The 13,319-nt window shown below is 38.9% G+C and overlaps 1 protein-coding gene across 3 annotated transcripts in view; it reads right to left on the bottom strand.

Annotated features, from left to right (window-relative positions):
- Window positions 1-13,319, bottom strand: part of zfpm1 (zinc finger protein, FOG family member 1) — a 221,046-nt gene that overhangs the window by 68,685 nt on the left and 139,042 nt on the right. For all 3 annotated transcript variants that reach the window (XM_062035962.1, XM_062035961.1, XM_062035963.1), the window contains one exon: window positions 13,033-13,161. In XM_062035962.1, the coding sequence (XP_061891946.1) occupies window positions 13,033-13,161 (129 nt within the window). The remainder of the gene's footprint in view (window positions 1-13,032; window positions 13,162-13,319) is intronic.

The following is a 13,319-nucleotide window of genomic DNA, read 5'->3' on the forward strand; positions in this document are numbered from 1 at the left end:
ACCTTCCCCACTTCCCATCCTTCACCTCTAATTTCACTATCTGAATTTGCCCTCTTAAATCTCTCGCCCCTCATCTCTCCCTCTCATTGATCCTTAAACCCTCACCCCTTTCACCCCTCATTACCACTGCTCTGAACTCAATTTATTTTTTCCCACACTGTTTCTTTAAGTGTGGAGGTACGCTCCATCATCTTCATTTCACCTGCTCCTTTAACACTTTCTCTTCCTCCTGCCTTTGTGATCTCCTTTCTATGCTTAAGATCCAGTTACGTCCACTATTTATCAACCTCCAAACACTGGTCTGAGACAATTTAACTCAAGACATAATACAGTGTTGAAAATAAGTAATTGAACCTAGATTTTTCAGTAAATTAAAAAACATTGAGCGAATTCGTTATGTGATCCCCTAACAACAGACAAAACTAAGGTACTGTTCCTACGTGGTTAAAGACACCTGTCACAGAACTAGTCTGTTCCATTCAAACCTCCCCACCATGGGGTTGTCCCGATACCAATATTTTGGTACCGATACGGGTAACAAAAACGTATTTCAATACTTTTTTAAATAAAGGGGACCACAAAAAATGCCATCATTGGCTTTATTTTAACAAAAAATCTGGCAGTACATTAAACATCTGTTTCTTATTGCAATTGAAGAACAATTTTGGTCTTGAATAAAATAGTGAACATACGACCCAACTTGTCTTTAAGTACTAAGTAAGCAATCTAAGGCTCCTAATTTGGCTGCTGACATACGCAGTAACCCATTGTGTCATTTCTCATTCTATTATTTTCAAAATTATAAAGGACAAGCTGTAATAAAAATGTATTATTAATCTACTTGTTCATTTACTGTTAATATCTGGCTATTTTCTGTTTCAACATGTTCTAGCTACACTTCTGTTAAAATGTAATAATCACTTATTCTTCTGTTGTTTGGATGCTATACATTAGTTTTGGATGATACCACAAATTTAGGTATCGATCCGATACCAAGTACTTAGAGGATCATACATTGGTCCTATTTAAAGTCCTTATGTGTCCAGGGACGTATTTCCAGAGTGTATAAACATAATATGATTTTTTTTTTAAAGAATAAAAAAAATTGTGATGATAACAAATAATGATGTACTCATAGTAGTATCAACTAGAGACGCTATTGTGCGTGGTATCATTACAGTGGATGTCAGGTGTAGATCCACCCATGGCATTTGATAACATTCAGGTGTGCTATCTTTTGTTAGCGGTGACGCCGGTGAGCTATTGTATCCTCCTAGGGTGTGTAGTGTAGTGAAGCTTGTTTAGCTATTCCTCATCCTACAGGGATGATACTTGGGATAAACTTACTTTATTTGTTGCCATGCAGGCAAGGAATAGTGATTTAGAAGTAGCTAAAACACTGTCGACTGCGGATGGACGTTAGCCGCTTACTAGCTAGCCATGTTTTAAAACCCCTTTTGCTGAGCGGTGTTTCAATATTATAGCTTCACCTTTATTGTTAGTTTTTAAGACAAAATGTGTCCAATCTCCCTTTTCTGTCTACACACCATGTCTGCTTGTTAAGTACTCTGTAATTGTGCGCTGCCGAACATGCTCCTCTGCTCGTAAAACCAGCAATGTCACGATGTGACGACGGTGCGCCGTCATTCCCGTTAAAAAATAAGGGGGAACCGGTACTTTTCAAACAGAGTATAGTACCAGTTTTGATTCATTAGTATCGCGATACTATACTAGTACCGATATACCGTACAACCCTACTCCACCACCATGTACAAGACCAAAGAGCTGTCAAAGGACCTTACAGACACGATTGTAGACCTGCACAAGACTGTAATGGGCTTAAAGACCATCACCACAAGGTTGATTCTAAGAAACCAAAAATTAGCTGGTTAATGATCTCAAAGGAGTTGTGACCAAAGTCACCAATAAAAAGAAACTTTAGTGACGATGGATTGAGATCCTTCAGTTCTCTTAAGGTGCTCAAAGATGACACATTTACAGGCCTGTCTGGTGACTGACATCTACTTACTATGTGTTTAGGGGCAGATAGAAATGCTGAATATGACCCAACAACACCATCCCTACTGTCAAAGATAGAAGTACAAACATTTCTGTGATCAGAAATCTTGCTGAGATGTGTGCAAACCCCGGTGACCTACTACAAGAAGCATCTGACCGGGATCAAACACTTATTTTTTTCAACAGAATACTAAATATATTAATATCTTATGCAAATTTTCTGTCAAATTTGAACGAACAAATACATTTAGTAAAACAGATGAAGTGCTTTATTGACACATTAATTCCAGGCTTTTGCGGTCCACTTAAAACAATGTAACAGGCCTTGAGTTCGGGACCTGTGCTTAAGGGGAAGCTGAACTGATCCTTAGCAATCGACACTGTTCTGAAGCAAATAATGTGCTTGTGGTCATGTTCCAATGAAGTCCCTTCCTTACCACATTTACAAATGTTTTTCACCAAAGAGAAAAAAAAGCTTGGAATAATCAACACGAAAATATCTTGTAAATAAAACTTGATTTAAAATAATTTATCAAAGGAGTCAAATATCTCAAGAAGAGAGACTTGGCCCGTTCTTATATATTGTACCATTCATGTTATAAGGATGCAGACCCTGTCCTTGTGTCAGTCTCCTTCAATGATAATGGCTTTGCACAGTCAAATCTGCAATAACAATTTCAAGCTGGGAACACCAGTTTTACATCACAGTGCGTACTATGGACATTAACGCTATCTTTTATTAAAAAGCTTGTGAGTGAATGAATTCTTTATAGTGTGTACTAATGCGGTGTCGTTCATCAGTTGGCACTTGTATGTGAACATTTATTTGGTTGGAGAGTCTTTTGGCCACTGACAATGGCGTTATAAGGTAAGAATGTGAGGGGACTGCCAGGCAGCCAGCTCGCAAATGACAAGGGATTACTGTGACATCATTTGCATATCAAGAAGTTAAAGCTGTGAGGAAGAAAATATTGAACCCTCCAGCCTCCAAGGTTATTCAAAAGATAAAAGAAGGCTATTTTTCTTCTCCTCCTAATTTATTTTGCATATCATGCAATATGGACAAACTATAGATTAAAAAAGGCCGCTTTAGCAAATCATACCATCCCTGATAGGAAGCTTCTCCCACCTAGACCTCTCTTAGGACACTTTCTGCCACTGGGCCATCAAAAAGACACAGTCATACACAAATGTATGCAGGGACGCTGATATCATCTTTAGATTGTTTCAAAACAAAGTACACATCAGAGAACAGAAACATTGCCTGACCTGGCAATTCATTAAAAATGTATCACTTCTTTAATTTGATTTAGAGTCAATGTTTATTTTCAGACGAATAACAATTAAAGGAAAGCCTTGACTCTATATATCTCTCTATAGATCTCTTTATAATTAAAGGCCTACTGAAACCCACTACTACCGACCACGCAGTCTGATAGTTTATATATCAATGATGAAATCTTAACATTGCAACACATGCCAATACGGCATAACTTATAAAGTGCAATTTTAAATTTCCCGCTAAACTTCCGGTTGAAAACGTCTATGTATGATGACGTATGCGAGTGACGTCACTAGTTAAACGGAAGTATTGGTACACCTTTGAATCCCATACAAAAAAGCTCTGTTTTCATCTCAAAATTCCACAGTATTCTGGACATCTGTGTTGGTGAATCTTTTGCAATTTGTTTAATGAACAATGAAGACTACAAAGAAGAAAGTTGTAGGTGGGATCGGTGTATTAGCGGCTGGCTGTAGCAACACAACCAGGAGGACTTTGACTTGGATAGCAGACGTGCTAGCCGACGCCAGCCGCCGACCGCACGGATGATCGGGTGAAGACCTTCGTCCTTCCGTCGATCGCTGGAACGCAGGTGAGCACGGGTGTTGATGAGCAGATGAGGGCTGACTGGCGTAGGTGGAGCGCTAATGTTTTTATCATAGCTCTGTGAGGTCCCGTTGCTAAGTTAGCTTCAATGGCGTCGTTAGCAACAGCATTGTTAATCTTCGCCAAGCTGGAAAGCATTAACCGTGTATAAGGGGTCCAGGGTTTAATAGTATTGTTGATTTTCTGTCTATCCTTCCAGTCAGGGGTTTATTTCTTTTGTTTATATCTGCATTTGAGCCCGATGCTATCACGTTAGCTCCGTAGCTAAAGTGTTTCGCCGATGTATTGTCGTGGAGATAAAAGTCACTGTGAATGTCCATTTTGCGTTCTCGACTCTCATTTTCAAGAGGATATAGTATCCGAGGTGGTTTAAGATACAAATCCGTGATCCACAATAGAAAAAGGAGAAAGTGAGGAATCCAATGAACCCTTGTACCTAAGTTACGGTCAGAGCGAAAAAAGACACGTCCTGCACTGCAATATAGTTCTTCACTCTCACTTTCCTCATCCACGAATCTTTCATCCTCGCTCAAATTAATGGGGTAATCGTCGCTTTCTCGGTCTGAATCTCTCTCGCTGCTGGTGTAAACAATAGGGAAATGTGAGCAGCACTCCAGCTTGTGACGTCACGCTACTTCCGGTAGGGGCAAGGCTTTTTTTTATCAGCGACCAAAAGTTGCGAACTTTATCGTCGTTGTTCTCTACTAAATCCTTTCAGCAAAAATATGGCAATATCGCAAAATGATCAAGTATGACACATATAATGTTTCTGCTATCCGTTTAAATAAAAAAAAATTCATTTCAGTAGGCCTTTAAGGTTTATAGTTCAGACTACACATAAACAACTCATTCCACACAACGGAAACAGTGTAAATTATGTCAAGTTAAACATTTTGGGAAGTGATTAAATCAGCTTTGAATGTATAAACTTGCAACATAAAACTAAGTTCACTATAGAATTTTCCCTACCATTCCCAAAACTCCACATCCCTTTAGAACTAATTCTATAATACCTTTCCTATAGAGACAGGTTTACACATTCTCCTTCTTATTAAAACAAAGAAACAAAAACAAAACAAAACAAATACCACAAAAGGTTTCCCCTTAATGTAATTGAATGTGGCGCGCCACCACGGCATTTTCACTATCGCCACACCTTGAAAATAAGGTTTTTTTTATTTTTTACTTGAAAACAGATTAAAGTAATATAATATATTGTAACCCCAGAAGAAATCACACAAAGTCTGACGCTGTTTTTAACTTTTATAACCAATCTTATGATAACAAACAGGTTTTACCTCCCATGCAAACTCTTTTGTCTGGTGAGTCCGCGTTTTCCCGGACACAGAACACTTCCTCATTCTCTGTCAATCCCCTTTCAGACACGGACGGTGTGTTGGCTAACATGACAAAATCTGACATCAAATCCAAACCACACGAACATAAAACCTTAACCTTAGTGCAGTATAAATTGATATCAATAGCCTATTATTGGCGCACTATTGACAAGTGATGTACCGAAAACTTGACCACCGAAAATAGACATTGATCACCGAAAACCGCGCTACCATAACTGGATGTAAACAAAACGCACACCATTGTGACTGTCCGGAGCGTTGTCACCAGGTCTGCAATGTGGATGTAATTTTTTTATATATATTGCAGATATACCCACGGAGAGCCATCTACAAAATGTGCAAAAATTAAGAGGACAGTTTTTAAGAAAAGAAAGTCAAACTAGAGCGGGGGTGCTCATTACGTCGATCGCGAGCTACCGGTCGATCACGAAGGGTGTGTCAGTCGATCACCAGCCAGGCATTAAAAAAAATAGTCCTAAAAATGAGCGATCATAAATCTTCACTATGACCTCACTTTCGTCACTTGATTGACATTCACGGCACCCGAGGGTCTTCTGAGATGACGCTGGCTGCTGCCAGCTCATTATTAAGAAAAAATTACCGACAGGAAGGCGAGAAACACTTTTTATTTCAACAGACTCTGGCGCGTACCTGTTGTCAAAACTCCAAAGACCGACTGCACCGTTGCACAATAAAAGCACTGCTTCATCCTGCCTGCACTAACAAAATAAGAGTCTCAGAAAGCTGGCGTGCACAAGCTAGCAAGCTACGGAGTTTGCCGCCAATGTATTTCTTGTAAAGTGTATACAAAGGAGTACGGAAGCTGGACAAATAAGATGCCAAAAACCAACCACTTTCATGTGGTATTGGACAGAAAGGAGGACTTTTTTTCTCCTCCATTTGAAAATGTGGACGTTATCAGGACCACTGTCTGATTCCAATCAAAGCAAGTCATCAGAATCAGGTAATACACCAACTTATATTATTGTCTTAATGAAAGAAAGGAATCTATATGTGTTAAACATGGTTGCATTATCTTTAAACACCTTTAACTTGTTAACAATATTAACTATATGTGTTAAACATGTTTGTATTATCTTTAAACACCGTTAACTTGTTAACAATATTAACTATATGTGTTAAACATGCTTGCATTATCTTTAAACACCTTTAACTTGTTAACAATATTAACTATATGTGTTAAACATGCTTGCATTATCTGTAAACACCTTTAACTTGTTAACAATATTAACTATATGTATTAAACATTCTTGTACTATCATTAAACACCTTTAATTTATTAACAATATTAATTATATGTGTTAAACATGCTTGCATTATCATTAAACACCTTTAACTTGTTAACAAAAACATATATTTCATAAATAAGTAAATATAAATTATATATATGAATGAGGTAGATCCCCGCGACTTGATCAATTGAAAAGTAGCTTGCCTGCAGAAAAAGTGTGCGCACCCCTGAACTAGAGCAACAGCGCCAAGCAAGTGTGACGTCATGCTTTCGTCAACGACATCGAGGGATAGACGTAAAGTCTCTAAACACGAGCACGTTCCATAATAACCCCAGAAGAAGATGCTAGATTTGTTGCTAGCTGTTTTTAATAAAAAAAGTCAATACAAGTCTGTAGACACTTGAAAAAATTTCAACAATAGTACATTGTACAAAAAGTAGTAACAATTAAAAATATGCCACAATGATAAAACTTTTTTTTTTAATACTAATTAGTAATAATTTGTTTGAAATGTATGTATACATTTTGAGCCTTTTTAAAGAAAATCATATCATCATAGGAAATTACTCGACGGCATGGTGACAACGCCCATAACCACATCCCCACCCCCACAGGTATCTTGGCAGTTTAGGGGAATATATTTAATTACTATTCCACATATACTTTTTTTGACTTTGTCGATTATGTTGGAGTCTTTTCTATTGCTTTTTTCATTTGCTGTATTTTATTTCTGTTTTTTACTATGAAAGTTGGTGGTTATCAAGTGTAACTGATCAGGAGCGATCACAGTACAGTCAGTCAGTGTGTGCACAATTTCGTGTTGGTATTCATCTGCCACCCATGACGACCTAGGGTCCGAAGGATCTGGGTTCGAATCCCTGCAACGCACAACAATATTGTAGGATGTTGGATGTTACTAGTCTGCTTCCTGACCACTGTTGAGGTGCCGTTGTGGAAGGAACTGCTCACCTCATCGCTCTTACTTCTCTCTTCGCATGTGTTCTGTGTGTCGTTCAATGCATATCACACAGATATAAAGAAGAATAAACATTGGATTTCCCTTCAAGAATTTCAAATTAGGATAAAACAAATTACAAAAAAAAAAGGAAATAAAATAAAACATGTATTATTAGGAGGGGTACCTTTCACATTTGAACCGATACGGTAGTAATTCCCGGTACCTGGGGTTCGATACTGATACTGCACAGTATCAATTTTGGTACCTTTGTGTGTGCTCATGTGTTGATATATGTTTATTTGTTTCATAATAAAATGTTATTTTTTTTCATTTAACATTTGACAGTGAGCTGATGATAATAACTGTGCTGTCCAGTTGTTACGTATATCTTGTTTTCTTAAACTTTCCCACTTTTCTACACTCATTTGAAAGTTGTATATAGTAGGCTTAGTATACAGCTGCAATTCTAAGACGTTAGATGGCCGTATTGTATAAGCTATTGTGTGTTGCCTCGTCAGGAAGTAGTCTTTGCCATGAAGCTGAATGTGCCCGTCCATTCTTTTGTTGCACCCTACAAAGTGTTTATACTGTAAGTATTATACTTATTACACACTTGCTGTTTGATTGTAACGTGCATCTTAGATGTACATGTCACTACCAAATTTGCAGGTGCTGAAATGATCATGTAAAATCGCTATTGATATTCAGTAGCTTATGTATGACACCACCGAAGTAAATTCGCATCAAGCTAGCGCATTTTGAAAAGTGGAGCTTTTCCTTTAAGGCATATTTGCTTTGTTGGCAATAAAAATTGCAACATTACCTAGAGACAATCTCTTTGAATCCGTTATGAATGCTGTTGGGGTAACTGTTTCCACGCCAAGTGTTTGGATCGGCCAAGTCTGCAACTGGACCACACATCATGGGCAACAAAGATATCAAAATATGACTCTGCTTGATTTTACTTGTATCGATACCTGGTAGTACCGACGGAATTCGGTTGGTGCCTATTAATTCACCAAATTCGGCACCATCCTTAATTGTAATGTTGAAAAGTCGTACATATCTTTGTCCAGGCTACTTAATACAATTTGGATAAGCAGACAATAATTATAAATATACAAGATAATTATAATTATATTTATACTAATCATATTAATTATACAAGCATAACAAAATGTACTACGCAAAGTCAGCTGCCTGTCGGAAATGTTATCTAATCTTGTAGCATTATGAACGTCAAAAAATGCATGTACAATATTAAAGCTTTTGGGATGGTGACATTTCTATTATTTCAAAATATGAGCAAATCAGAGGTTAAAATCAAGGTTATGACATACATGTTGTTCAACCTAATAGGTTTGCACTGTCGTAGTTAACACAACTGCACAATAAATTATTAAGTATACGTCTATACTGTAAACAGTACGATATCTACACTGTGTTAAAATGTTCTTATATGTGGAAACTATTGGGTCCCTTGGCACAAAGCAAAGTAAACGGGGAAAAAAAAAAACCCTCATCGACAATAACCCTACGAACTTCTGGAAGTCAGTGTCGACAATCTTCGACAACAGTGAGAAACGAGTGGAATGCCAACACACCCAGAGGAGATAAAACTGTGTTCATTTCCACTCTAGCCAATACACACTTCTCTCTCATGGGAAGTATCTGATACATGATGAACATTTTGTATGGACTAGAGTACATTGGCAGGTGACATTTGTCCACTATGAAGAGAGAGAGAGACACAGAAAAAAGCAGAAACAATACAAGTATGGTCACAAAGAGGTAATGATGTATCTGGGATGGAGGATGGAGAAAGAAGGGGGAGGGAGGTGGTTAGAGACGTTGTTAGCTGTGATGGAGAGACCAGAGGAGGAGAGGGTGGATGGATGGAGGAAGGGAGAAATGGAGGAAGAGGAGGCTTGACGATAAGCGAAAAATTCAGACCGGTCAAAGTTTCCTTTTTGCCAATCGTGCTCCTGATAAAGACAGCGCCTGCTCCGAAGCTGATAGAGGGGCTATCTCTCTCCCTTTTTCTCCCCCCCACTCTACCTCACTCACCCGCCAGTTAGTTTGTGTGGAGGAGAGTTGAAAAAAAAAAAAAAAAAAAAGAACACAACACGAAGAACCGTATCAGTACAGCATCATGGTGCTACCATCAACCAGCCACCACACAGCAATTAATATCGCTCCAATTACTGTTAAAGGGACAAGGCTGGGACAGGCCGATAATGAACACATCCTCTCCTCCCCACCGGAGGACTTACAAAAACACGTGTGCATACACACACACACACACACACACACACACATACACACACACACACACACACACACACGCACACATAAAATGACCAAAGCTTGAAAAGGAAATAGTGACAGATGGTGTGCTAATCTTCTTGCTTTGTTTAACTCGTTGAGCACAACAGAAAGGCAAAATAAATAAACCTTGATAAGGGAGCTTTTTCCTCTTTATCTGCCTTGGTCTATTTTTTTGTTGTTGTTGTTTTTGACTTGCATACATTTGCGTCCCTGTCATATTCTCAACGCCAAAAGGGAAAGGTAGGACAGCAGAAAGGGCACTGGAAAAGGCTATAACATAGAGAAGCAGTTTGGACGTCCAATTATGTCATTCATCTTAACAGTAGTAGGATTGAGACTACTTTACTTAATAAGAATTGTTAGAATGTTGTTTTTAGGTCAAGGAGCATATACAAAAATGGAGGGGAAAATTAGTCAAAGCAAGTGCGGTATATACAGACAAGTTATTTTATTACAAGCGTCATAAAAGTATGTTATTATTAAATACATTAGAATACAACTTTTAACTATTCATCTATTAACTGAACTAACGTTTTTAACGAGAAACCCTCAGCAAGTTAAATGTTACCACTCCATAACATATATAGGAATAAATAAGGAGTTTAAGAGTTATCACAAATGTATTATTGTATACTCCTTTTTATAAGCACAAACTCAAAAGGCCAGGAGGCGCCAACTCATGCCCATGTGCATGTGGCGCCACCATGGGTTAGCATGACATGTTACACCACACATAACTTCGCACGGATCCTCCATCTATCCTTTTTCTATCGCTCTTGTCTAGATAACATATATTGGATATGTTTGGTGTGGACATTGTGTAAATGTGACTCCACAGTCAACTTTGCAACCCGTTTTTTGAGTCTGTCTGCAGGATGTTTGTTTGTGAAGGCCTTCCCAGATTGTAAATAAAACCCCGCCCCACCCTCTCCAAAAGTATTATAATATCTTTTGAAAATGTACACTGTAAATAAAAATAATATTTTGAATCTGTCACCAAAATAAACTTTATCGTATATAGATTATCGTATATAGATTCACTCGGTCACAACATTAGGTACACCTGCACACTCTCCTATCGATTCAGAGCTGCATAACAAAGTTGCTTTTAGCAGCATTTATGTCACTGTATGTCGCAGGTCAGTGTTATGATGCTCATGCCAAGATTAGATGAAAATAATACTTTAGCCTATATCCTGTAATACTTTTTTGTGTTTCCTCCTAACTTGACTAACGTCCAATTAAGTCCGTCCGCCTCGCTGTGACATCACGACGTAGTCGGACTGCAAAACCTTTTGAAAAGAGGCATCCAGAAATATGTGCAATCTGACGCCAAAATGCATTAACCTTATGATTTGATGTTTTGGAATTGTTTAACACAACATTTAGCATAATATTTAAATTTCTACCGGCAATACAAGGTAACAGGGCCAGAAATGGTTTTGTATTACACTGAATATTATTGAAGTTAACTGAAAGACCAGGTTTTAAACTGTAACATACACTGAACAAAAATATGAACACAACGCTTTTGTTTTTGCTCCCATTTTTCATCAAGATCTAAAACTTTTACTATATACACAAAAGACATATTCCTTTCAAATAGTGTTCCCAAATCTGTCTAAATCTGTGTTAGTGAGCATTTCTGTTTTGCCAATATAATCTATCCTACCTCACAGGTGTGGCGTATAAAGATGCTGATTAAACATCATTATTATTGCACAGGTGTGCCTTAGGCTGCTCACAATAAAAGGCCCCTCTGAAATGTGCAGTTTTATTACACAGCACAATGCCACAGATGTTGCAAGTTTTGAGGGAACGTGCAGTTGGCATGCTGACTGCAGGAATGCCCACCAGAGCTGTTGCCCGGGAATTGAATGTTAATTTCTCATCCATAAACCATCTCCAAAGACATTTCAGAGTTGGCAGTACATCCAACCGGATTTTCAACCACAGACCACGAGTAAACACACCAGCCCAGGACCTCCACATCCAGCAGGTACACCTCCATGATCTTCTGAAACTAGCCACTCGGACAGCTGCTGCAACAATTGGTTTGCATAACTAAATAATTATTGCACAAACTTTGAGAAACTGTCTCAGGGAAGCTCATATGTATGCTTGCTGTCCTCATTGGGGTATCAACATGACAACAGTTCATCGTTGTAACCAACTTGAGTGTGCAAATGCTCACATTCGATAGAGTCTGGCATGTTGGAGAGGTGTTCTCTTCAAGGATGAATCCTGGTTTTCACTGTTCAGGGCAGATGGCAGACAACGTCGTGCGAGACAGCGTCGCATGGAACAGCGGTTTCCTGATGTCAACTTTGTGAATGGAGTGGCCCATGGCGGGCGTGGGGTTATGGTATGGGCAGGAGTATGTTATGGACAGCGAACGCAAGTGCATTTTATTGATAGCATTTTGAATGCAAAGAGATACCAGGATGAGATCCATTGTTGTGCCATTCACCCGAGACATCACCTCATGTTGCAGCATGACAATGCACGGCCCCATGTTGCAAGGATCTGTACACAATTCCTGGAAGCTGAAAACATCCCAGTTCTTGCATGGCCACCATACTCACCGGACATGTCACCCATTGAGCATGTTTGGGATGCTGTGGATCGGCGTATATGACAGTGTGTTCCAGTTCCAGTTCCTGCCACTATCCAGCAACTTTGCACAGTTATTGAAGAGGAGGGGACTAACACAGACCACAATCAACAATCTGATCTACTCTATGCGAAGGGGAGGAGTTGAGGCAAATGGTGGTCACACCAGATACTGACTGTTTTTCTGAATCCCCCCCCCAGACCCCCATTAAAGCAAAACTGCACATTTCAGAGTGGACTTTTATCGTGGGCAGCCTAAGGCACACCTGTGCAATTATCATGCTGTTTAGTCAGCATCTTGATATGCCACATATGTGAGATGGGATGGCTTATCTTGGCAAACAAGAAGCGCTCACTAACACAGATTTGTGAACAATATTTGAAAAGAATAGGTATTTTGTGTGTATAGTAAAAGTTTTAGATCTTTGAGTTCAACTCATGAAAAATGGGAGCAAAAACAAAAGTGTTGTGTTTATATGTTTGTTCAGTACACATGCAGATGACACATTAATTGTATGACACATCTTTACATGTTTTCTTTTTTCATTTCAACCGGGTTACATACAGTAAGGTTTTGGGAACCTACAGAAAACTAAAGACAGCTGAAATACTTACCGGGACCACTCCAATGCAACACTTTATCCTCTTCCTCCCCCTCCTCATCTTCTTTCCCACCACTCTGTGCGAGACCTTGCTCTTCCCCATCTTCTTCAGGGCCTCCGTGTGTGTCCTGCGTCCCGGACTCTGGATACAAACATTGCCATTTGTGAGAATTTCTGAGAGCTTCAAAGTGAAAATCCCACATAACATACGTTGAAGTAATCTGCTGTGCATTTGAAAGAGTGTATATGTGCCAGTGTGCTGTGTGAGAATGTGTCTGGGCAGTGGCTGTTCCTGTCTGC

Source organism: Entelurus aequoreus, linkage group LG24 (assembly GCF_033978785.1).
Source record: "Entelurus aequoreus isolate RoL-2023_Sb linkage group LG24, RoL_Eaeq_v1.1, whole genome shotgun sequence".
NCBI classification, from domain to species: domain Eukaryota; kingdom Metazoa; phylum Chordata; class Actinopteri; order Syngnathiformes; family Syngnathidae; genus Entelurus; species Entelurus aequoreus.